This window comes from Malania oleifera, chromosome 4 (genome assembly GCF_029873635.1).
Source record: "Malania oleifera isolate guangnan ecotype guangnan chromosome 4, ASM2987363v1, whole genome shotgun sequence".
In the NCBI taxonomy this organism is placed as follows: Eukaryota; Viridiplantae; Streptophyta; class Magnoliopsida; order Santalales; family Ximeniaceae; genus Malania; species Malania oleifera.
In genome coordinates, this window is record NC_080420.1 from 100,904,552 (window position 1) to 100,931,938 (window position 27,387).

General features: G+C 35.4%; 1 protein-coding gene across 4 annotated transcripts in view; it reads right to left on the bottom strand.

Moving 5' to 3' along the window:
- The window catches only part of LOC131154070 (protein CHLOROPLAST J-LIKE DOMAIN 1, chloroplastic), a 65,108-nt gene extending 38,227 nt beyond the window's left edge, over positions 1 to 26,881 (bottom strand). Inside the window, exons 1-6 of one of the 4 annotated variants that reach the window (XM_058106572.1) lie at positions 26,684 to 26,881; positions 26,213 to 26,250; positions 25,996 to 26,100; positions 25,779 to 25,856; positions 11,272 to 11,327; positions 10,751 to 10,808 (exon numbers count right to left, since the gene is read on the bottom strand). In XM_058106572.1, coding sequence (XP_057962555.1) covers positions 10,751 to 10,808; positions 11,272 to 11,327; positions 25,779 to 25,856; positions 25,996 to 26,100; positions 26,213 to 26,250; positions 26,684 to 26,747 — 399 coding nt within the window. In that variant the 5' untranslated portion in view covers positions 26,748 to 26,881. Of the gene's footprint in view, positions 1 to 10,750; positions 10,809 to 11,271; positions 11,328 to 25,778; positions 25,857 to 25,995; positions 26,101 to 26,212; positions 26,310 to 26,683 lie in introns of all 4 variants that reach the window. The other 3 variants (XM_058106570.1, XM_058106569.1, XM_058106571.1) reach the window with 3 other exon arrangements.
- Positions 26,882 to 27,387: the final 506 nt, after the last annotated feature.

Here is a 27,387-nt window from a genome sequence, read left to right on the forward strand (position 1 = left end):
AACAAAATACACACAATTAATGGAAAATAATCAAAACGGGGTATGATTTAGGAATGTCTAATAAGATCCCCAAAAGAGGGAATCTCATTAAAAAACCCCCCTCAGAGCTAATACAGGTGAGGCCTGAAATGCCCATTGCCCTTTTTATAATCATAGGGGCACACCCACATCAAAAAACAAGTAAAATCATCAAAAGTATCTTTAAAAGCATTCCCTGATTTTTTAAATTTTGTGTGAAACCTTTTTTTTTTTTTTAGTTTTTTCAACATTTATGCTTTCAAAAAAAAAGAAACTTTCTGAGATTTTTAAAGGCTTTCCCTCATTTTTGATATTTTTTTTTTTTTAGTTGAACAAAAATAACTCAAATATTTTTTGGTTTTAAAAATATTTTTCCTATTTTTTTTAGTTTTTTATTTTTATAAAAGAGAATCACACATGCACACCCATACTACTATACATATTTCACAACAATTATATTATAAACACCTAATATATATATATATATATATTCATATATATATATATATATATATATGTATATATATAATGATAATGATGGATGGATGACAAATAAAAATTTATATATATATATATATATATATATATATATATATATATATGCAATGATGACAGCTTGAAAGAAAGAGAATGAAGGAGCAGATGCAATAAAAAAACATAATAAAAATTTTGACTTTTGGGAGAGGAGAGAATGGGAGGTTTTTTTTCCTTTGTCCTTAACCTTCTTTTTCTCACCCTCCATCTTTTCCTTCCTCTCTCCATTTGTTCTGTCCATCTTCCCCTGCTGCACTTTCTCTCTCTCTCTCCGCGGCTCTCTTTTTCCTCCTCTTCTTCTTCTTCTTTTCCTTCTTCTTCCCCTGCAGCTCCCTTTTTTTTTTTTTACAAATTCTCCGAATACTCCCTCAAATATCTGATTTCTTCCTTTTCTATTTTTATTATTTTTCTTTCTCTATTCTCAATGGATTTCACATTTTATCTTCATTTCTTGCAGATCTGGATCGAAAAGAGAATTTCAAGAACGGACTGAACTACTCTAACAATAAGTTCCTCATTCCATTATTTTTATTATTATTATTTTTTTCATCTCCTGGTTGGTTTACATTTTCTCGGAAAAATTTTCCCAAATTTTCTTGTTAACCAAACAACCCGGAAATTGAATTTTTGGGCTCGAAATTTTCAATTTAAACACAAATTTTATTTTCAAGCTAGTGGAATTTTAATTTCAAAATTTGTGCAAATACAAAAGAAAAGAATAGAAAATAAAAATAAAAACCAACCTGAGTCTTCGCTCTCCTTGAGTCTTCAACTTCAATGTCGGTCTTTCAATTTCTCTAGTTCCTCAAATCTTCAACTGACAGAAATCTTCAGCCGCCTCTGAACCTCAGCAATTTCAGCCTTCGATCTCCAGAACTCTCTCATTTGTTCATGTGCTTGACTCCTCTGCAATTCTCACTACAATCCTCGCACTTGTGAATTTCTCACTGTAATTCTCACACTGCATTTACTATCTCTATGAATTTCTCACACACTATATTGTCCCCCCTTTCCGCTGTCTCTGAACTCTCTATTAATAGGCTTGAGGAGCGCTGAATGCAGCATTGAGTGCGGCAGTGGCATTTTAATTTCAACCCAGGCAACGGCGCGACAATGGTATTTCAAATTCCATCCAAGGCAGCCCGCTGTAGATAGCCAATTTCCCACCCACTTTCTTTAAGTGGGTCCTGTCTCCCAAAAATAATTCATGGTTGATGTGCGTGTGTGCAGATGTGAGGATGACTCCTCCCTTATATATATACATGTATATATTTGTATTCATCTTTTTTTATAATTTTTTTATGTATTTCTATTTATTTTTTTCTTTTTTTTTTTTTTTTTTGCTGGTGTGCAGTTATGCAGTAGAATTCCAAGATGCATTTATTATTATTATTTTTTATTTAATTTTTTTCATTTTTTGTTGTACTTAAATTTTTTTTGTATTTTTTCCTCTGCTGTGTACACAGTGTAACAACAATAATAATAATAACAATAATACATTTTAATGCATTTTATTCTGTTATATTTGGCCCAGACAAAATGGGGTGTCTACAACAGGCTTTAAGTCTTTGACTGCTGATTACAAAACAATGGTATGCATGTCAGGTAGGATGCTCTGAAGTTATATACTCATTTATTTCTTCATTGCCCAAAGAAACAGTAATATGAGCAGTCAGGGTGCAATGCTCTCCTCTTGGTGATACTGTCCTTTAAGTCCTCAAGCATGGTGAAGATCTTCCTAACGCTATTTCCCCTCCTCTTCCTAGATGCCTTCGACATTAATAAGTTCATAGAAGCGAAGCTCCTATTCTCAAAGTAGAACCCTAGCCGAATATTCTCTTATCGAAGCTTCCTCACCGTCCATCCTTCTTCCAGCTCTCCATTACTAAAGCCAAGCCCTAGTCAACTGATTTGATGTCGACTCTTCTCCAACAATATTATTATTTCTTACTTCGAGTTCTCTTGCTTGACCATCGGGTTTCCTGAAAATCATTCACAGAGGCTTCAGCTACAGTAGTCATTCATGAGAACCCAACTGACCCTCAGTTTCTTCAGCACTGCAACCCTTCCTCAAACTTGATTCCCATCTCTTTTAACCAGAGAGGCTGTGAGCTCTTCTACTGCTTCGCTGTCTGCCTCAATCTCTTACCAAGTACTCTTTCAACTTTCTGGCCTGTCTTCTCCATCTTGCTCGTACTTGACACAGGGATGAGAGAGTATGCTACATTCAAAACAGAGAGAAAAGTGATCTCAGTCATACATTTGGACTCAGCAACTTACCATATCATGGAATCGACGTCAACTATAACCCCTATCCTTCCAAGCTAACAATGCAGGTTCTATTCTCACTACCTGTTGTATGATATATATTATAATATTCTATAATACTATGAAGGAAGACGCGTCTCATACATCATGTTGGACAAGGAGGAACTCGTGTAGGTCCTAAAGATTTTGGGTGTGCTCTGTGAGGCCAAGAGTGGGACTGCTGCCCGTTGTCATGGCGCCAGATTCACTAAGGATGGAAACAGGGCGAATTTGAAGGTTTTTTAAAATGGCAGAATCAGGTTTGTTTGCATGGAGAAGGGCAGTAGAAAGTGCTTCCTTGATGTTTGTATTCCTGAGGGTGATTAGAAAAATGGCTGGAGGGCCTTACTGCGCTGTTGGAATTCTCATTGCCCATGGACAAGGCATCCAAAGCCTACAAGGGCAAATAGAGATGCTCAGACCATGGCTCTTCGAACACCAGGCCAGAGGAGAAGATTAAGAGTGTTCCAGAGACTTTCCTTCGCCGATGTTACCAGAGGAGTCTCAGCGACTAGGTCTGATCCAGATATGGCTTTCATTACCAGCCAAAGGGATTTTTTTCCCCCCCCCAGTGTTTGGAGAAGGGAAGGGGTGCTCTGTCCTAGTAAGTATTCCAGCACAATATGAGAAACCGGTCAGGTCACAGCAGAAGCTTCTAAATTTATTGGGATGTCCTTTAGGAGGAAGAAAGGATGTGATAAGGTTGGACCAGACACTATAAGGCCCAAAACATAGGGGAATAAGATATCAGTCAGTGTGGGTCATCCAAGACAAAACTGCTGAACTAACTGCAGATGGTGGGAAGAGTTCAGTACAAAAGATGCAGCAACCTAGAGTAGATTGCGCAGGTCTGTCAGGCCTGCAGAGTGCAGCAATTTCTAGGGAAGGTGAAGGTCCAGAGACTATTTGCTGTGAAGCAGTGACCCCCATGACAGCAGGGAGCAAGTGGAAACCAGCAATCAGGTTTCTCCTTTGTTATGTGATGCAAGGGAGGATAATGAAGAAGAAGAGCTGTACTATGACTTAGAAGAAGAGATGGGCAGCATAGCTGAGTCCGAAAAGGAACTATTGGTCGAGCAGATAAGAGCAGATCTCGAAGCCACAGAAGAGGAGGGGTTAAAGCAGATTTTTCTGGGAAAAAATGGAGATTTTGAGGGGGGGCAAGATCCTTAACAGCAAAAGTGTAGTTAAGACCTCACAGAAATCAGAGAGAGATTGTCTTCAGCTAGATCCTAAGAACGCAGAAGCAGGTATAAATTTTATTAATCATTATTCTGATCATTTGTTAGCTTTAAATAATGAGGGGCCTTCGTCTTCCAATCCCAGCCTTGGGCCCAAATATTTCTCCTGTGGTTAAGTTGGTTATTCAGTTATTCCTTTTTGTGGTGTTTGGGGGGATGAGTCAGGAGGATACTGGTCTATCTAGAACTAGTAAAGGTGTCCTCCCTCTTCCTTCTCAAATCTCTCTTTTCTTCGGATATTTTATGCCAAAGGGAGGTTTCTAATAGAAGGATGTGCTGTGGGGTTTGCTTTGAGAGCAGTGAGAGAGACAACCCAGATCCACAAAAACTCCTCAGGGACTTAGCTTTGGAACTTTTAGACCATGCTGGAAATTTGGTGAGGATGTGTTTAAGCCCTAGGACTTGCAAGAAATGGAAAAAGAAAGTCCAGAAAGAGCTGCAAAACCTTGTTTCTTCAATTAACTATGAGAGAGGTAAAGGGTTGGGGAAGGGGGTAAGCACGTTAAGTTATGACGATTGTTCGTTGGAATATTAAAGGGCTAGGGGAAACTAGGAAAAGGATTTTTCTTAACAAAGTGTTGGTCAAGTACTCCCTGGACATTGTCCTCATACAGGAAACCAAATTGGAAATGATAGAAGGGGGTAATCAAGAGTATCCAGGGGGTCACTGTAGGGATTCGGAATATCTACCCTCATGTGGTACCTCTGGTGGTATCCTTGTCATGTGGGATTCTCAAAATGTATCCAGAGTGGACACATTCGATGGGTTTTATTCCCTTTTGGTGCTATTTGAAGTGAGAGGGAGGGGTCAGTGGTGGGTTTCATCAGCGTATGGGCCTTCTAGACCAACTCTTAGGAGTGTTTTTTGGGATGAAATATACTCTATTTTTGGATTTTGTGCTCCTGGGTGGATAGAGGGAGGGGATTTCAATGTGGTAAGATTTCCCATAGAGAAGAAAGGTGCCCGGAGGGGGAATGGGTAGATTCTTATTTTGTAGGGAATGGGAAGATGAGTTTCAGAATCTCACCCAGTGTACACTCCATACGACCACATTTGATCATTTTCCTATCTTATTGGAATCTTGTAAGGTGACATGGGGCCCCACTCCCTTTAATTTTGAGAACATGTGATTGGACCAGATGACTTTCAAGCCTTTGGTCAGGGAGTCTTGGGGGCAGGACATGTAAAGAGGTTAGGAAGATTTTAGATTCATGAAAAAATTGAAACATTTGAAGGAGAAGCCAAAAGTTTGGAATAATGTCTTTTGGCAACTTTAGAATTAAAAAATCTAGATTCTTGAAAAGAGTTGGCTTTTCCAAATAGGAAGTAGGAGGAGTCTATTCTCTTTCTTTGAAGAATGAATTGGAAGAGGTGATTTTTCAACAATTAAGGAGTTGGAGGTAGAAGACTAAATTCAAGTGGGTTAAAGAAGGTGATTGTAATTCTTCTTTCTTTCAATTCTTCTTTCTTTCATAGATTAGATAATGGCAAAAGGAGTAAAAATTTGATTAGAGAGTTAGATGTGGAGGGAAGGGTAGTCAATAGTGATCAAGGCCAAATTGCCTCAACTATTACCCACTTCTTTCAGAACTTGTATTCGGAGGAGGAATATTGTAGACCGATGTCAAAAGGGTTTGATTGAAATCCTATTTCCATTGATCATGAGAGTTGGTTAGAGAAACCCTTTGATGAGAAGGAAGTGAAAGGGGTGGTTTTTGGTGTGCACAGAGATCAGGCCAAATGCTTGGATGGGTTTAACATAGCCTTTTTCCAAGATTGTTGGGATGTTGTTAAGGGCAATTTGTTGAAAAATTTGTACTAAATTCTTTATGAATGGGATTTTGAGCAAAAGCATCAAATCCTTTTTAACTGTCTTGCTGCCTAAAAAATTCAGGCCTATTAAGATTGAGGATTTTAGACCTATTGGCCTTGTTTCTAGTGTATATAAAATTATCACTAAAGTCTTAACTAATAAGATGAGTAAGGTGCTTGTTGTGATACATTTCTACTGCCCAGAGTGCATTCATGGGGAGGAGGCAAATAGTGGATGTTAAACTTGTGGCGATGAGGTAGCGGAGGCTGTCCATAGGAATAAGAAGAGGGGTTTTGTCTTTAAATTAGATTTTGAGAAAGCTTATGATAGAGTAAGTTGGAGCTTCTTGGATAAAGTCCTTGAGAGAAAGGGTTTTGGCAAGCGTTGGCATTGGTGGATTAGGGGTTTGTTGTCTAATGTGTGGTTCTTGGTAATAGTTAATGGCGAGCCGAAATCTTGGTTTAGGGATTGTTGGAACCACTTATGCAGAAGTGTCTTTTAGAAAAAGTGCTCAATTTTTAATAGGTGCTAATAATAAGTGTTGAACTGGAAAAGTACTAAAAATTATAAGTGGTGTTTGGTTGTAATTAAAATAAGTGGTACTTTGGATACTTATATTTATTATGAGGTACTATGTGATTATTTTTAAACATATTTTAGATTACAAATATTAATATTTCTAATTAACAATTTCATCATTTTAATTATTTATAATTGAAATTTAAATATTTTATATTAAAAAATAATATAAGATTGTCATTTTTAATTAATAATAATCTTATTATTAATGTATATTTATAGCACATTACTATCATATTAAATTATGATAAAAATAATATTATTAATTAAATCCAAAACTTTTATTTATTTAATGTTAATTTAGACTATTAAATTGTTCTCGTTCAATCCAAAATTGAATTATAATAACTAATATGTATTTTAAAATATATTTTTAATAAAATATTATCATTTTTTTAATTAAAAATTTAAATGATAATTATATTAATTGTCCAATTAAAATTTAATTATTTTCTCATTTTTACAAAACAAAATCATATAATATTACTTTTTTATTAATTAACAATAATCTTGTTATTAATGTATATTTATAACATATGATTATCACATTAACTTATGTTAAAAATAGTATTAATAACTAAATTAAATTTTTTTAGTTTATTTAATACTAATTAAAATATATAGATGGTTCTTTTTATTCATTCTAAAATTTAACTATATTTTATTAATAATTAATCAATTATAATGCATAATAAAATAATATATGATTTATTTTAAATTAATAATTTAATTAATAATTATGTTAATTATTATTTTTAATTAAAATATTTGTATTAATTAAAAATAATATAATATTATTTTTTATTAACAATAATCTTGTTCTTAATTTTTATTTATGATTATTATATTAATTTAAGTTAAAATAATATTATTAATTAAATTAGTATTTTTAATTTTTAAAATTAATTTAAATTAATAAATGGTTCTTCTTCTTCATTCCAGAATTAAACTATGTTTCATTAATACTTAATATATTATAAGACATAATAAATAATATATGTTTATCTTCTAATGTGTTTTTAAAATTATAAAATAGCTGCTAAATTTTCTAATATTTACATTGACCCTGCCTACGAACTGTGCCACTTATAAGTGGCCAAAAAGCTATCTTAGATTGCTTTTCAAAATTCCGTTAAATAGTTTTCAAAAAAATGGCCCTGGAAATGTACTTTTTTGCAATAAATGTTTGTTCTAGTACAAGTCAAATGCTACTTTTTTGTAAAAGTGCTTATTTTAAGTGATAAGTGCTATAAGCACTTTTTTTTTAAGAGCTCCCAAATGAGGGCTTCGAGCTTCTAAGGGCATTAGACAAGGTTTTATCTCCCTTTTTATTTGTCCTTGCAGCCGATGTGTTGGACAGGATGGTGGATAGGGGTTGGTTAAAGGTCTAGAAATAGAGAGAGGAAGAGGTGGTTTCTCATTTCTAGTTTGCTAAAGACGCCATTTTCTTCCCTAACAATCGTAGCCCTTCCTTTAGGAGAATTTTGGGTATTCTTAAATTTTTGAGAGGGTGTCAAGCCTTCAAAATTAATATGGGGAAGAGTGTCCTAGCAGCTTTGAATGTGCTCGTGAAGCGAGGAAAAGGGCCACTGAAGTGGGGTGTGGCATTCTGGATTGGCCTATGACCCACTTAGGGGTCCCTTTGGGAGGTAATCCTAGAACAGTGGATTTTTAGAATCTAGTAGTATAAAGGGTGACCAAAAGAGGTTGGGCAGCTGGAAGAGGGCTCTTTTCTCTTTAGGGGGTAGAATAACCTTGATCCAGGCTTGTCTTTCTAGCATCCCATTATATTTCCTATCTGTTTTTAGGATTCCGATCGGGATTGCTAGCAAACTTGAGAGAATCATAAGAGATTTTCTGTGGTCAAGTAGGGGGGAATCACAGGGACCACTTTGTTAGAGGGGGTGAGGTTTGTAGGTCAAAGGAGGGAAGATTGGGTCTAGAGAAGTTGGTGTCTACCACTCTTTTAGCTAAATGGCTATGGCATTTCTCTCTAGAAGAATCATCCCTTTGGCAGAGAATAATAAGAAGTTCGGGTTGGATGAGAATGGGTGGGATATTAATGTTAGTTTAAAATGTTTTTGGTAGTCCATGGAGGTCCATTTCTCAAATTTATCCTTCTTTCATCTCTTACACTAAGTTTGAAGTAGATGGGGGCTCTTGGATCCACTTTTGGAAAGATCCTTGGCTGAGTAATACATCCTTATCTGCTTCATTCCCTAATTTTTTTCAACTAAGCTCTAAGCAAAAAAGAGCTATATCTTTCGTTCTTGGGGATTTGGGTAGCCCATTGGTTTCCTGGAATCTCCATTCTAGGAGACCCCTTAATGATAGGGAGTTGGTGGAGTTGTCTTTTTTGTTATCTCTATTGAATGGGAATAATCTTTCTTCATGGAGGGATGTTAGGTCTTAGTCTTTGGATCAATCGAGGGTGTTTTCTTGTAAAAAAATTTTTGAATTCTTGACTCACTCAATTCTTCTTTCCCACTCTATTGTTTCATCCAGAAGGCTAAGGCTCCTCCAAAAATTCAGACTTTCACTTGCTTGGTCATGCTCAATAAAATTAATACTAATAACTTCCTGCAAACTAGGAGACCTTTGTAGGCTCTCTCTCCTGATGTACATGTGCTTTGTTACAAAAATTGAGGCGGCTTCTCATCTTCTTTTGCACTGTGAATTTTCTTGGAGGATTTGGAATATGAAAAGAGCTGCGTTTGCCCTTCTTCAGTTGGAGAATTGTTAGGTATTTCTTTCGCAGGCTTTGGTAGGAGAAAGGATAAAGCAGTCCTATGGAAGTGTAGAATACTTGCAGTTTTATAGGGGTTATGGTTGGAGCGCAATGCAAGGATATTCAATGGGAAGAAATTAAATTGGGTGCTGGTATGGGATAAAATTCAATATTTGGCCTCACTGCGTTGCGCTGGATTGGGTTTTCTCAGAGGAATTAGTTTCCACAAGTTATATAGAGATTGGAGGAACATTTAGCATGTTGATTTTAATTTTTTGGTATTTATTAGTTTTTTTTTTCTGGATTGTTCCAAGCCTTTTCTGGGAGACGTCACTTTCTCCCTCGTGTAAATTCTCTTCCTATTAATGAAATATTCTTTTGCTGTGAAAAAAAAAAGGTAGGATGTTCTTCATAAAAGTAATTCTCACACCCTTTTCCCAGTATTGAGTATTGCAACCCAGAAATGTCAAATCTTTAAAATTGGAAAAAATTACTTAACTTGAAAGTAAAGCTCAATGGCGGCCCAAATATGCAGTGGGCAACCTAGCTACACCAAATCCTCAACCCAAAAGTCCTTCCACAGTCACCGACTAAAATGATCTTACTACTACAGATGCTCAGAATCAGCAAATATAAGAGAAATGAGCGCACAAGGGATAGAACAAGTGCAATATCAGTAAATACACTCCAGAGAATCAACAGAGAGTAAAGTAAAACTATGACAAAGTCAAGCGGACACATTTTTTCCCTAATAGACCATTTACTTTAATGCAAACACCGTTTTGAAACCAACTTTACTAACAGTCATGGCCAGAAATCTAATAACCACTCTAAACGACTGGAAAAAGCCCTTCTATGACCATATTCTAGCCCCTTAGAAATTTGTATCCTAACTATAATGTACCAATAATCTTTCAATTAAAACACAAATCCAAGCAAATCGAAAAAACAAAAAACTCTAAAATTAGCATAGAATTTAGTCCAATTCCAAAAACTCTCTAATATTATTATATCACTTGCTTGTCATCAAATAACGATTATATGGTGCATTTGCATCAAAAGATTCAAAATTGCTAAAAACAACCTACAGCAGAGATCCCAAATCTCATACCTCATTTTAAGCTTGTCACTTCTAAAATAATCACGAAAATTCTAGGACAGAAATGTCATATGGAAATAGCTTAATCTGAGTGCCCAGGCAAAGCACAACTGGGGGCCACAAAAACAAATGAAAGAAAATGTTGAGCCTAAAACACTGCAAAATCTAACATGTATTTGTGTGTCTACAAACAACATAAAACTAATGATCTTCTGATACAGAATGTGTGCCCCCACTCTTCAAAGCAGTTTTATCATTTCAATTCAATTTTCCTGTTGATGTGTGGTATGCAATGCATGGGAAAGTAGGGGCAGAGAAAAGAGGTAGGGAACCCAAATCTTTGTAGTTGCTTCAATATTCAAAGTGATCCAGTTAACAAATTTCTTAAAACTATCAGAGGCACAAAATTCAGCATACTTCCGCTACTTACAAATACAGCAGATATTGCCAAATTGATGCGCATATCTTTCTCAGTAGACTTGGTGAACCTGAATGAAAGTTGGGGTCCAATAATAAGGCCAAGTAATGGAATACTGGAACTAAGAAAGTCCTTTTTGCTGGAAGAATACATAAGGAAGGACAGGAAGTGAATCTAAATATAAATTTAAAGGAATAATAAAAATATACTGTATGTCCACAAACAATGCAATTCATGCATGATGATAGTGTTTTTAATTATGTGATATGGAGTAGTGCTGGCTTTGCCAATAAGGCAATAGAACCAACCTCTCCTGTAAGCAGGCATGCATGAGTCAGTAACCCTGATTGCCAACGAATCATTTCCATCTGAAAATTCACTCTTACTATCAAAATATTTGGAAAATGGCATAAGAAAATAAATTAACATTAGCTTTATTTTGTTAATGAACTCTTTATTTCTCTTCGTTTCTGTCTTCTTGGCCTAGTGATTAATTATGACCTCATAAGCAATTATCTGATGCAACTTCAAACCTTGGGCCCCATGGTACAATTGGCTGCTTGTCAGCAAATTTGATATCCTTTGAAACCTGCAATTTATCAAAAATAAGAATAATAAGCATTTTATGAAGCCAAAACAATAATCATTGACTTATCATTGACTTTCAAAATTGAAAAAAGAAGATTGTAACAAATAAAGATGAAAAAGAAACCTGCACCAAAACAGAATATCCATATTACAATGTTTGGAGGATCACATACCAATTCTTTCTACTCAGTCTAGGTATAAGGTCCATAAATACAATACTCAAGTCTGCTACCAAAGAAAATAGCCATCATTTAGTGCAGAACATGTTGTTTTGAAAACCAGACTTGACCAGCTCACGGACCAGTTAAACCCTTAAAATCAGGAACTCAAAAAATTGGACAAACCCGATCAAAACCCGGCTAAACCACGAAACCAAACTTGTTCGATCAGTACATAAATAAATAATTTCATCAAAAGTTTTAGGAAAATAAAAAATCAACCTTTTTTCTACAAATTATACGTAATCAACATATATTTTTCTTTTTTAAGTTATTAAAAAGCATAAACATATATTTATTATGTAATGCGTAACATAATAATGCATACGCATGCACGGCAGATGCACATCTATGCTTATACAACTAGGAGAATGAAAACAACAATATCCCTCTTAAGTATGAAAATACACCAAAAAATACAAATTTAAGAGACATGGAGTCAAGTTTTTCAATTCTTGAAGTTTGATTATGAACAAAACAAATACATCCAAATCTAAGCAAGCCAAGAGAAAAGGGAACTTGACATGGAAATCATAGAGAAAAAGGAATCTGATTATAAATAAATGAAGCTGGTTAACAAATAATAACACAAAAGGACAAGGAAATGCTCAAGAAATTAGGCCTCAAGAAAATTATGGGAACAAATTATAAGAATATCCTCAATCTACAATCCACTTTGTTTCCAGGAATGGGAAGTTCCTTCTTCCATCCCTCATTGTCGTCTGAACACATGAACCTATCACCAAACCAATAGTACCCATTTATAGCTCAGAGGGAGAAAAAAAGGTGCAGACGGCCCCCATTGGAAACTATACCTTGAAGGTATGAGGAGAGGTAGAATCATCATATATCAATACAGAAGCCAATAAAACAAATCCAGCTGCAGATGATTTAATTGGATTCCTTGTTTAAAGCAGTAAGATGGCGTCATCCCAGTAAACTTTTGAAGCAAACATCTAAAAAAAGGGAGATTGCAACTTCTAGCCAGTTTTCATTCTTGTTTTCTATTACAGCATTTTGTTGTGGAGTGAAGACACCACTTTGATAACAATACATGCCACATGAGGCCATAAACTCATTAAAAGGGTGGCAAAAAATATAAAGCAACTCAGAACAATCTTTCATTAACAACATGCATGTCTTCCTTGAATAATCAACAATAAAAATTGGCAAAATATCATCATGAGAAGTAACTCAAGGTGGACCATATTCCCTATACATCAAAATGAACTAAATGAAAAAAACAACTAACTTCATTGACAACTCTAGATGGATAAGACACCCTACGGTGCGTAACCAGTTGACAAAATTCACCCTCAATGATAGATACAGAATTCACGACAAAGCTAATAACTTAAGATTCTCCAGGGATTAACAAAGTGAAGTACATTGCATGGATGCTCGACTAGTTGTACCATCAGGATTACCAATGAAGTAAAATATAAACCACCACACTCATGCTCCCCACCAATAAGCTTCTTCCTCCAAAGTAAGCATAATTTTTTTTATATAAACAAAGAAGTTTATTAGAAGAGATAAGAATTTACAACAAAAGGAAAAAAGTGGAAAAGAAAGAAAAAAATGGGAGCATAAGAAATCCTCCCTTTCACACAAAAACAAAAAATTACACCAGGAGATCATCATAATCTGAAAGACAAGTCAATGAAGCAGAGCCAACCAGTCCCGCTGCAGGTCTCCCAGGGAAACATGACAAAAACAGCCATTAGCCGACCCCCACAAAGTTGAAAGATAAACCATTCTACTCCAAACTATATTATCAGCGGTGGCCAACCCTCTGAAAATTCTGGTGTTCCTCTCCAACCAAACACACCAAATAACAGCCATAATAGTGCATCGCCACAAGGATTTCCAATCCTGTCCCTTTTCCAAAACCTCTAAAATATAACCACGCATTGTAAGCTGGCCATAATTAACTAACAGGAAATAGGTTTAAAATATTCTTTAAACAACAGTAGTTTAGGATAAGAAATGTTGGGACAAGAATAAGCGACAACAATACTTGAGAATACCCACAAGAGTTGCAAAAAGAGAACGATATCAGATGAAACTGAAATAGTAATGTAGAGAAGCCAGTCTTTAGAATTGAGGCTCCAGAACTAATAATCGATGGCATAGAAGAGGATAACATGAGATTGCACTTCACCTCCATAACGAACAAGTGCAATTCCAACAATAGCTACAAAAGTGACCCATGTAATCACAGTTAGTGCACGCATGATCTCTATGGCTACTTCATTGGTCCGACAAAGCCGCAATTGTTCCATCAAAGTTGCTCTATGTAAAGAAGAGAAAAGCCTAAGCCAGAGTAGGAACTTAGCAACTCCCAGTCCTCAGAATCTAGCTGTCAACATGTGCAATATTCAGTTCATAAACCCAACAAAAAGAAAATCACATTAAAATCAGGATGTTGTTTAATCATCTTCAAGACATCAAAAGAATGGCAGCTAATCAAAGATTCTACACATCTCAAAATAATACTCTTCTAAATTCCCGTACCCTAACTCAATCTTAAAATAGCATTAATATGCACACAGATGGGAGTAATTTCTTTTTTTCTGATAACCGAGAACCAACCCCAAGGTAGAGCACTACAGCCACTTTGGATCCAACCTTGGGAAGTAAACTTAGGGGTACTCGTACCCCCTGCACCCCCAGTGTCCAGGTAAAGAAGAAGTTCCCAGAGCAAAATCAAGCCCAAGACCTCCTATTACCATGAAACTCTTGCAGGCCACCCTTGTTCCCTCATCTACCTCCAGGGGGGGTAGATTTGAATAATATAGTTAACACCTGAACAAAAACTCTTAAAGATGTTCCCAAACCAATTTTGTAGGATTCATCAACATAACATGACAACTGATCTACAGTTCTATAATATTCCACAAAATAGTCCAAATTTGGGAATCCTCTTCAATCACTAAGCATATTAATCAAATTTACATTCAAGGTAACATCACTAAATTAACAATATAGTTGCTGCAAGAGATACTTCAAAAGCTGCAACCCACAAGATATAAGAAATCATATGAAATGTAACGTACTTGTTGGCCTAACAAGGCTTAAGAATCTTATTTTGATGATAACAAATCAAGGGAACTTAACATGTTTGGTTAAGTGATGATATTTCAGATAACTCAAGTATCAAGATCAAGTGACTCAAGTGATCAAGAACAAGTGCTTGACAAAGTCTTTTGAAAGCTTTAACTCAAAGATAGAAGATCTTATGAAGCAAAAAGACTATTAAAACATGAAGTCAAGACAAGCATAAAGAAAGGAAGCAATACATAAAGACTTAGTGAATAGAAGTGTCATAGTTGTTTAAAAGTCTCATGTAAGTACTTCGCATGTTTTAAATATAAGTGTTTGAAGCTCTTAGGATTAAATATCAACTTAGAGACCTAATTTTGAAAACCCCAGAAAATATATTTTCAAAATCTCAATTCAATATTCTAAGCTAACAAGTATTTGGAAACACATTTCCTAAATTCATGAAAATTACAAGTTCAGGAGACTGACCATGTCTGACCCTGACCTTGTGTGACCAATTGACTGACACTTTTGAAAATCAAAGATTTTGGAAAGTTGTAAGTTCAGGCGACTGACCATGTTTTATCAGGCGACTAACATTTTATGCTAATGAAAATTAAACAGACAGAATAGCATCAGGCGACTGACCTTTCAGAGTCAGGCGACTGACCTTTTAGAGTCAGGCGACTGACCCCATTCTGTGTTTGAATATTCACTGAGAGTTAAAGGCACGAGCGAATGACCCTTCGGGATCAGGCGACTGACCTTCGAGAATTCAAATTTAAAATAGCGAGGGAATGTTTCCAAAATAGATTGCTTGAACCCCAAACAATGAGAAAACTTGAGAAACACACCAAGTAACTTGGGGAATACGAAAATTACTTTTTGAACTCTATAAATACAATTTGATTTCAAGAATTACACACCCAACAATCAATAGCAATCAGCATACAAGCTTACACTCATACTCTCAAAGCTCTCTTAATGAATACATTTTGCTGAAAGTTCATTGCTGAGTTCTTGCTAATCAATTCTCACCGTATTCTGAGTTTTCTATTAAGATTTCAATCTAAGAATAAATCCACGGTGATATATATATCTGAGCTTCATCTCTTTATATTGATTAAATTGCTGAAGTGTATTCTGATTTTAAATTGTACTAATCTACTCTTTTGAGAGTGTTTCTTGTACACAAGATTGTTCTTGTATATCTTGTTGTTTTTTACGGTTCAGGATTGTTGAATCGTTAGACTACCGAGAGTGAGGTATCGCTTGGAGAGGAGGGCTCCATCCTACTTAAAGGAGTGTGTAAACGGTTTGCTCCGCCCGGTTAAGGGAGCGGTATAGTGAAATCCTTGGGTGGTTTGCCTAAGGCGAGGACGTAGGCGGGTATAGCCGAACCTCTTAAAATCTCGGTGTCTTTCTCTTCCCTAAATCTCTTTAATTTTCTGCATATATAAATTGTGTGGATGTTTACTTAATTGCTGGAAATTAAATGGTTATTGGGAATTGCGGAAACCTTGATTAAAGGGAGTACGTTGATAAATATCAAAGCTCATTAACATACTTAAACTCAAGTAACTTATTTGATATCAAAATCTGAATTTTGGAAGCTTACTGAAATTTCTATTTTGTTTCATATTGTGAAGTCAAGCTTACCTTGTTGATTGGATTGACATATTCAAAAGCTAAATTAAGTTCTGATTTTGAATTAAATTGCTGAAAGAAATATTATTCAAGTTGATCTTTTCATTCATAAAGATTTAATCTTAAATTGGTTCTTATACTTCTGTGATTTCTGAATATAAACGAGTTGGAAAAGACTTAATAAAAGATTTATAAAGAAATTTTTTAAAACCCAATTCACCCCCCTCTTGGGAGTACACATTACTTCTCAATTGGTATCAGAGCCTTAGGTTGTAGTAAATTTGAAACTAGAAGCTACATAAAGATCCCTACAGCACACCTAGGTGTATCTCCCTTTGCCGAGGGTCAATCCTCATCTAGACCACTTATTTTTTGCGATGTAAACTACACATTTTGGAAACAAAGAATGAGAATTTATTTACAAACTATGGATTGGTAAGCATGGAAAGTTGTCACACATGGTGACCTTATCCCCACTAAAATCGTGGATGGTAAAGAAATACCTAAAGAAGAAAAAGAGATGACCGACAATGACCATAAGATGTTGCAAGGAAATTCAAGTGCTATGAATGCATTATATTGTGCTCTTGATGTAAATGAATTCAATAGGATCATGGCATGTAAATCAGCTAAAGAAATTTGGGATAAACTTGAAGTAACCTGTGAAGGTACTATTGATGTAAGAGATAATAGAATCGATATGCTCACTAGCAAATATGAAGCTTTTAAGATGAATCCTAATGAGGCCATTACTAGTATGTACACTAGATTCACCCATATAATAAACTCTCTCAATGCCTTAGGAAAGAATTACTCAACTTATGAAATGATCTGGAAAATCCTTAGAGGACTTCCACCAATTTGGGAACCTAAGGCAACTGCAATAACAGAAGGAAGAAACTTGAAAAATACTTCCCTAGATGAATTGATAGGATCGCTCCTCACCTATGAGATAACGATAAATGAAAGAAATTCTGAAAATAAAAACAAGAAATCAATAGCCCTCAAGGCTGCTAAAGATAGCTCTAGTGAAGAAGAAGAAGAAGAAAACGAATTAGACGATGATGATATAGCCTTCATCACTAGAAGGCATGGAAATTTTTCAAAAAGAATAAGAAGTTCACTCGAAAGTTTAAAGGTTCAAAATCTAACAAAGGGGAAACAAGTAAAAAGGAAACAAAGAATGAACCCCCTACTTGTTATAATTGTAAGAAGGTTGGATATTAAACCTGATTGTCCACAGCTTAAAAAGGACACTAAGAAGAAGAAAAAGAAGGCTATGAAAGCTACATGAGATGACTCAAGCTCAAGTGAATCAGAGGATGAATCAAGCGATCAAGAAATAGCGAACATCTACTTCATGGCAAAAGATGATGACGTAAACTCCTATACTAGCTCATCTAAAGAAACTAGTGATGAATTATGCAGTGATTCATGTGATAGTATGCCTTCATATAGAGAAATGCAAGATGAACTATTTTCTCTACATAGAAGGTTCATAAGAGTATCTAAAAGAAATTTAGCCTTGAAAGAACAAAATGAAATACTTAAAAATCAACTAAAGACTTCAAAATCAGCTGAAAAAGAAAAGGACTCTCACATTATATGATCTTATGAATAAAATAAATGAGATGTCTCAAGACCTAGTAAAGTTACAAGTAAATGGTAAAAGAAGGATTTAGAAATAAGCAACCTTAAAAGTAAAATTGAGGATAAAGACAAAATCATCTACAATTTTACAAAAGGAAAGGAAAACTTTGAAAAGTTGATAGGTACTCAAAGAATGTCACTAGACAAAGAAGGAATTGGATTCAAAGGAGTTGAAACCAAAAGGAAAAAGAATCTTTACATGGGGTACTTTGTAAAGGAATCAAAATACTATGCAAGCACATCCTCCACTAATGCTTATGAACACACTACTTGCTTCTTGTGCAAGAAAAAGGGACACATAAAGTTTGAAAGTCCATTTAAAAGAAAAAATAAAGTCAAAAAAGTATGGAGAGTAAAAGCTAAAACTAAACCTGAAACCAAAAATCTTAAGAAGGTTTGGATATCAAAGAGTAACACCTTGAAACCTTCTTGTAGGTATGCTTTAGGACCACTCTATCCAAAGACAAATGGTACTAGGATAGTGGGTGTTCAAGACACATAACCGGAGACAAGTCCAAGTTCACCACATTAATGCTTAAGGATGGTGGATATATCACCTTCGAAGACAATGCCAAAGGTAAGATAATCGGTATCGGAAAAGTAGATAAAGATCCATACTTGACTATTGATGAAGTCTTACTAGTAGACGGATTAAAACATAATCTACTCAGCATTAGTCAACTAAGTGATAAAGGATTTGAAATAATCTTTAAACAAGACAAATGCATAGTTGAAAACAAAGATAAGAATAAATCTTGTTCATTGCAAAAAGAGTTGATAATGTGTACTGCATAAGCTTTGAAAACTTTATCTCTCAAGAAGTCACTTGCTTGACAACTATGAATGAAGCAAGTTGGTTGTGGCATAGAAGACTAGGACATGCAAGTATGGAATTACTTTCTAAATTAGCTAAAAAGAAGAAACATATTTCCACTAGTAGGCCCTTAGAGCTTATTCACTTAGATTTATTTGGCCCTACTAGAACACAAAGTCTAGGAGGAAAGCATTATGCTTTTGTCATTATTGATGACTACTCCAGGTTTACCTGGGTACTATTCTTAGCCTCCAAAGATGAAGTCTTTAATATGTTAATAAATCTATGTAAAAAGCTCCAAAACGAAAAAAGGATATGGAATTCTAAATATTAGAAGTGATCAAGGAAGGGAATTTAAAAATAAGGAAATTGACAAATTTTGTAATGAACATGGAATAAGTTAAAATTTTTCAGCACCATGAACTTCTCAACAAAATGGAGTTGTTGAAAGGAAAAACAGATTTCTTCAAGAAATTACTAGGACCATACTAAATGAACATAACTTACCAAAGTACTTTTGAGCTAAAGCAGTAAATACTGCATGCTATGTGATGAATAGTTTCCATAAGATCAAACCTAGACAAGACCCCCCTATGAACTATGGAAAGGAAGAAGGCCTAACATATCTTATTTTCATGTTTTTGGATGCAAGTATTTTGTGTTGAATGATAAAGATGACTTAGGAAAATTCGATGCAAAATCTGATGAAGGAATATTCTAAGGATATGCATTAAATAGTAAGGCATTCAGAATCTACAACAAAAGAACACTCAAAATTATAGAATCAATACATGTAACCTTTGATGAGGAAAATCCTTTCACTAAAGCATCTAATATTGAGGAAGCTGAAACAACACAAAACTAGAAGACTTAGAGAAAAAAATAAGTCAAAATTGAGAACAATGAATTAACGTCAAATGATGAATCTTTAGAAAATTCCGAACTACCTAAAGAATGGAAGTTTGTAAGGAATCACCCAAAAGACCAAATCATTGGTGAACCTTCACGTGGTGTCTCTACTAGATCCTCCCTGAAAAATCTATGTAAGCATTACGCATTTCTATCTCAAGAAGAACCCAAGAACATAGAAGAAGCTTTAAGTGATGATTCTTAGATAGTAGTTATGCAAGAAGAATTGAATCAGCTTGAGAGAAATAAAGTGTGGAATTTAGTTCCTAGACCCACTGATCATTCGGTAATTGGAACCAAATGGGTATTTAGGAATAAAAAGGATGAAAACGGTATAGTAGTACGTAATAAAGCTAGACTTGTAGCACAAGGATATAATCAAAAGAAGGAATAGACTACGATGAGACCTTATCTCCCGTAGCTAGAATGGAAGCCATAAGAATGCTATTAGTATATGCATCTCACAAAGAATTTAAACTATATCAAATGGATGTAAAGAGTGCTTTCTTAAATGGATTTATAAATGAAGAAGTCTATGTGGCACAACCTCTAGGTTTTGAGGATATTCATAAACCTAATTATGTGTTTACATTAACAAAAGCACCATATGGTTTAAAACAAGCCCCTAGGGCTTCGTATGAGAGGTTAAGTGGATTTCTATTAGACAAGGGCTTCTCTAGAGGAAAAATAGATAGCACATTGTTTATTAAAACTAAAAATAAAGATATGCTTATCATTCAAATCTATGTGGATGATATTATTTTTGGTACTACAAACGAAGATTTATGTAAAGACTTTGCATAGTGTATGCAAAATGAATTTGAAATGAGTATGATTGGAGAATTAAATAACTTCCTAGGACTTCAAATAAAGCAAGCTAAAAATGGAACCTTCACAAATCAATCAAAATATATAAAAGATATGCTTAAGAAGTTTGATATGAAAGGTAGTAAACCTATAGGAACTCCAATGAGTACGTCCATAAATCTTGATAAGGATGAAAAAGGAAAACCGGTAGATATGAAGTATTACCGTACCATGCCATGATAGGAAGTCTACTATATTTGACAGATAGTAGACCAGATATAATGTTTAGTGTATGTATGTGTGCCCGATTTCAGTCAGCCCCTAAGGAATCTCACCAAATAGCCATAAAAAGAATTTTAAGATACTTGATAGGTACTATTGACTGAGGTCTATAGTATCCTAAGGACACCGGCTTTAAGTTGATAAGCTATTCGGACGCTGATTATGCTAGATGTAAGATTGACAGAAAAAGCACAAGTGGTACTTGCCACTTTCTAGGAAGGTCTCTTGTGTCTTGGTTCTCCAAGAAACAAAATTACGTAGCCTTGTCTACTGCTAAAACTGAGTATGTAGCAACAGGGAGCTGTTGTGCACAAACTCTCTACATAAAGCAACAATTAAAAGATTTCAAATTGGAATACTCAACCATACCTATAAAGTGTGATAATACCAGCGCAAAAAACATCTCCAAAAATCCCAAATCACACTCAAGAACCAAGCATATAGACATAAGGCATCATTTTTTAAGAGATCATGTACAAAAAGAAGATATCATACTTGAATTTGTGAATACAAGTGACCAATGGGCAGATATTTTAACCAAACCTCTTTTAGAAGATAGATTTATATCAATAAGAAGAGAACTAGGATTGTTACATAGCAGAGAAGTTGCTTAGCAAAGTAAAATTTGAAAGACAAGAGAGGTCAGGTGACTAAACTACATGTATCAATCAACTAAACCCTTACTAACTTTGTTAATATTTCAGGATAAGCAAGGTCAAGCGACTAACCCTTTCAGCTTCAATCGACTGACATGCTACTGTCTAGGAATATTTAATTGCATTAAAATGTCAAGCAACTGACACTCGATATCATACGATTGACTAACAGCATTTTAAATACTTACAGTGCGCGAAACGCTAATTTTTCACACCCTCAGGCACCTAACCGCAATCTCTCTCTGTTCCTCACTCATTCCCTTTCAAATCCTAGTGCTTCTACACTCAAAACCCTCTGATTAAAGCTTGGAGAACATCATTCCAAACCTTTCCCTCACAAAATTCTAGGGATTTTCCGTTTGGTGTTCTTGAACTCACAATGTCGCAAACAAAAACGACTAGCAACAAGGCATCCCCTTCACGGCAAGATGATAATTCTTCAATCGAGAAATGGCTTGTCACTCCAAATGCAAAGCGGTTGTACAGAGATCATCTCCGAACAAGTGATTCGATTCTTGGTAAGATGTTGGACACTACTTTCTTTGAAGAAGATTTTCCCGATATCCTACCCATGTTTAGGAAACTAGGATGGAAAATTTTCGTTACCTACCAAGCCAAAGGCCTCTACCCAAATCTAGTAAAAATTTTCTACGCTAATATGGTTAAAGGAGAATTGGTAATCACTACCGAAGTTATAGGAAAAGAAATCACCCTAACTCCACAAACCTTGGCACCTATTTTCAATATTCGACAAGGTGAATTTGAATGCCCTGCCTTTGGGCAAACATGGATCATGGAATAAGGGTTCACTCTTGAAGAATTTTTACCTCTAATTATGGTTGAAGAGCCTGTTTACTTTGGACATCCTCCACTTTACAAACAGTTGAACCTTCAGGCACAAATCCTCCAAAAGATCATTAACATACAACATTCTGCCTCAGGTTGGTTCTTATGACTATATGACATATTTAGACTGTATTGTTATGTGGTGTTTGCTGAAAGAGAAGAAGCTTGATTTATCAAGCTTAATCCTTAAGTGGATGATTTCTCGAACTGAAGCTCGCCGAGTAGCTCTACCTTATGGAGGAATTCTGAACCTCCTCTTGCTCATCTTCATGTTTCATCTCCAAATGACTTGTTTGTTAAACGTACCCATTATGATCGTTTCTCTTCTACTACACTTAAACAAATGGGGTATGAGAAACATGAGCAAGGCTGGTTTCCTAAAGGCGGACGACGCCAAGGACAAGCTCTTGAGCCACAACCTCAAGACCAACAACCTGCTCGTCCGATTGATGTTGCACCATCATGGTTCTTGGCTTTTCACCAACAGTTCACTGATTTTAGTGGAGAAATGAGATCGAGACTTAGCTCAGTTCATGATAATTTCGCATCTCTTCAAGTCAATTATTCTTCACTAGATCAACGGCTTAGTCGGATTGAACATCACATGGCTGGTTCATCCTCTTCTCATGGCAAAGCTCCAATGGATATAAGCTCAGTTGATGCTGGTGATGATGAAGAAGAAGATGATGAAGATAATGATGAAGAAGGAGACAACGAAGAAGAAGAAGATGAAGATGAAGATGATGATGATGCAGATGCTAGAACTGCATAATTTCTTTTTATTCGAATACTTTATGGTTGTATAATCACAGATTTATGTGTGTTTTTGCCTTTTTTGCTTATTCAGTTACGCACGATTATATCATATGTTTATGGTTACTTATATCATACGCTTATTGATTATATCATTTTTTGTCTTGATATCTATCTCTTTTTGATTGATGTCAAAAGGGAGAGAATTTCTGGGCAAAAATTTTTAGTTTTTAAAAATATGGCTCACTACAAATTGAATATTTGAGCATGAATCAGAATTCCAATATAATATGCTACTACTTAAGATATTATTACATGAGAAAGACATTAACATTCATTTTTGAAAGTGAATTCATGATATATAATTGTTAAGTTGATGCTTATTGTAAAGGGGAGCCTTCTTAAGGCTTGCTCATTTTTGCTCCTAAATTGTCATCATCAAAAAGGCGGAGATTGTTAGCCTAACAAGACTTAAGAATCTTATTTTGATGATAACAAATCAAGGAAACTTAACATATTTGGTTAAGTGATGACATTTCAAATAACTCAAGTATCAAGATCAAGTGACTCAAGTGATCAAGAACAAGTGCTTGACAAAGTCTTTTGAAAGCTCGAACTCAAAGATAGAAGATCTTATGAAGCTAAAAGACTATTAAAACATGAAGTCAAGACAAGCATAAAGAAAGGAAGCAATACATGAAGACTTAGTGAATAGAAGTGTCAGTTGTTTAAAAGTCTCATGTAAGTACTTCGCATGTTTTCAATATACGGGTTTAAAGCTCTTAGGATTTAATATCGACTTAGAGACCTGATTTTGAAAACCCCAGAAAATATATTTTCAAAATCTCAATTCAATATTCTAAGCTAACAAGAATTTGGAAACATATTTCTTAAATTCATGAAAAATGCAAGTTCAGGCGACTCACCATGTCTGATCAGTTGACTGACACTTTTAAAAATCAAAGATTTTGAAAAGTTGTAAGTTCAAGCGACTGACCATGTTTTATCAGGCGACTAACATTTTATGCTAATGAAAATTAAACAGACAGAATAGCATCAAGCAATTGACCTTTCAGAGTCAGGCGACTGACCCCATTCTGTGTTTGAATATTTGCTGAGATTTAAAGGCACGGGCGACTGACCCTTCGGGATCACGCGACTGACCTTCGAGAATTCAAATTTAAAACAGCGAGAGAATGTTTCAAAATAGATTGCTTAAACCCCAAACAATGAGAAAACTTGAGAAACACACCAAGTAACTTGGGGAATACGAAAATTACTTTTTGAACTCTATAAATACAATTTGATTTCAAGAGTTACACACCCAACAATCAATAGCAACATACAAGCTTACACTCATACTCTCAAAGCTCTCTTAATGAATACACTTTGCTGAAAGTTCATTGCTGAAAGTTCATTGCTGAGTTCTTGCTGATCAATTCTCACCGTATTCTGAGTTTTCTATTAAGATTTCAATCTAAGAATAAATCCACGGTGATATATATCTGAGCTTCATCTCTTTATATTGATTAAATTCCTGAAGTGTATTCTGATTTTAAATTGTACTAATCTACTCTTTTGAGAGTGTTTCTTGTACACAAGATTGTTCTTGTATATCTTGTTGTTTTGTACGATTCAGGATTATTGAATCATTGGACTACTGAGTGTGGAGTATCGCTTGAAGATGAGGGCTCCATTCTACTTGAAAGAGTGTGTAAACGGTTTGCTCCGCCCAGTTAAGGGAGCGGTATAGTGAAATCCTTGGGTGGTTTGCCTAAGGCGAGGACGTAGGCGGGAATAGCCGAACCTCGTAAAATCTTAGTGTCTTTCTCTTCCCTAAATCTCTTTAATTTTCTACATATATAAATTGTGTGGATGTTTACTTAATTGCTGGAAATTAAATAGTTATTGGGAATTACGGAAACCTTGATTAAAGGGAATACGTTGATAAATATCGAAGCACATTAACATACTCAAACTCAAGTAACTTATTTGATATCAAAATCTGAATTTTGGACGCTTGCTGAAATTTCTATTTTGTTTCATATTATGAAGTCAAGCTTACCTTGTTGATTGGATTGACATATTCAAAAGCTAAATTAGGTTCTGATTTTGAATTAAATTGCTGAAAGAAATATTATTCAAGTTGATATTTTCATTCATAAAGATTTAATCTTAAATTGGTTCTTATACTTGTGTGATTGCTGAATATAAAAGAGTTGGAAAAGACTTAATAAAATATTTATAAAGAAATTTTTTAAAACCCATTTCACCCCCCCCCCTCTTGGGAGTACACCTTACTTCTCAATACTCCTTGAGAACATTATCACACCTTGAGTTGGCTGTCCGCGATCCACCGGATGAACTCATCGTAACACACAATTACAAGAGGCTAAACACCAAAACAAATCACCAATCAGCTATTGCACAACAAAAATAGGCAAACTGCACAGTGCCAGACCCACTACCAGCAACTCAACAGCTGGGAAAACAAGAAAATACTACAAGAACTCCAATTGAACACATAGAGCCATCTCTAACAGCATGTCCGCAAAAACTTCATGAATGGAAGAAGGAATCATATATTTAACATAGCAAACTATTTCAATTTGAAGCCAATAAATTATGAAACTACATTATCAAATTACATATATGTTCAAGCTATGCTCAAGACACTGCTATAAAGAGCATAGAATAGAATGCCATGCTAATCATTAGTCCAAGTTCAACAGACAAATGTTACATCCTGGATATGAATGCCTAGAGAAGTAAACAGTCCGTGGTTTCAGTTGAAGAAAATCACATCCAAAAAATGTAAACTGCACCTTAAATGAGCCAAATGTCACACCCTTCTTCCGATTGGTTAATTGTGCCATCATGACCTGGTCATATGCTTTCTCCAACTAAAATAATACAAACAATTTCAACCCAAAGTCAGCCACTATATCATTTTCAATAAGATACAAAAGGAACAGAAAAATTTAAGAGAGAATCAATTATAAGCAGGAGATCCCCAGTAAGAAAGACGACAGTGTTACCGACCTGGGCAGCAGCTGCTTCATCGCCTCTCCTCTCAGCATCCTTGCGTTTTCTTGTATATGCTGACTTGATTGCATCAAATCCCTCAATAGGACTCACACCAAGAACCTACAAATAGAAGAAAGGAAAACCCGTAGTACACCAGGAAGAACGAGCTTAATGATTCAGTTACTTTCAGCTTCAATTTTTCGAGTACAATTAGTATACTTGATGAACTCACCGAATATGGGTTTAAGTCACTGCCCGAACTAGAACTTCCTGCAGCAGAAGCAGCAGCCAAAACCAGCCTTTTACTCCGTGGAATTATTCTAGAAAACCTAATTAAATAAATACCCACAAACTATTATAATTGTTTTCCCAAACTATAAACAAAATCATGAACATTCTACTATGATTCGCTGAAATGCATGGACCTAAGTAAGTGCCCAGCTCGCGCTCAGAACGCGAATTCGCGCTCTGAGAGCGGATTCTGGCTCCATCCGCAAACTCCATTTTCAGAACACACCATTTGCAATTCAAAACTCGTAAATTCCCTTTTTCATTCCTACTAAAATGATTTTAGAGTGTTTAATGGTTACACAAATGTCATCTTTGAAATTTTTTGCTCGATACAACTTCTACTGACACTGGAACTTAAAGCAGAGGAGGAGGAGGCAAAGGAAACTATAAAAATATTTGACATTGTTGTAACCTTTGGAGATAGGGTGGTGGCAGAGGGAGTCGGCGGCGGGAATTGACGGCTGTGATGGGGGCATGGATGGGAATCGCCGGCGAGTACATCTTCTGGGCTGGTCTTCCCGACCCTGTCCCGTTTTGGAAGTCTAGAGAAATTAGACTCGCCGCAGTCGTGGTCCAATTTTATAGCGGACTCCCCCCCAGTCTTTCCAAATGCGATAATTGTTTTTACTACTAAATGATATTCACCCTCACCCAATCCAAATTTAAATTCAAATTTAAGATTCGAAATATATACTTTTTATTGCGGAATGGAAATGTCGATTGACCTTCAAGGAACCTTACGATCACAATCACCTAAAAAAGAAGAAAATGAAAATGACTTGAAGGACCCGGGGTGTACTCCAGGGAATCACTTTAATCCCTAAGTAAGGAATTTGTTAGAGAGGTTGTAAGTAATAGTAAAAATGGATTAGGATGAGATGTCTTACAAGCAATAATAAAAATGGGTATGGGTTAGGATGAGATGTCTTAACTCTTTGTGGTACTCCCCTTTTATATTGACGAGATTTGACCCTTAGGAGATTTGCCATTTATGAGCGCGTTTATGGTGTTTGGCGGGAATCCCTTCGGTTATTACAGCGCTGACGTAGATCGCTCTAGTCATCAAGGCGCCGGCGTCAATTACTCTGACCGAACAATTGACTTGAATGGTAACTA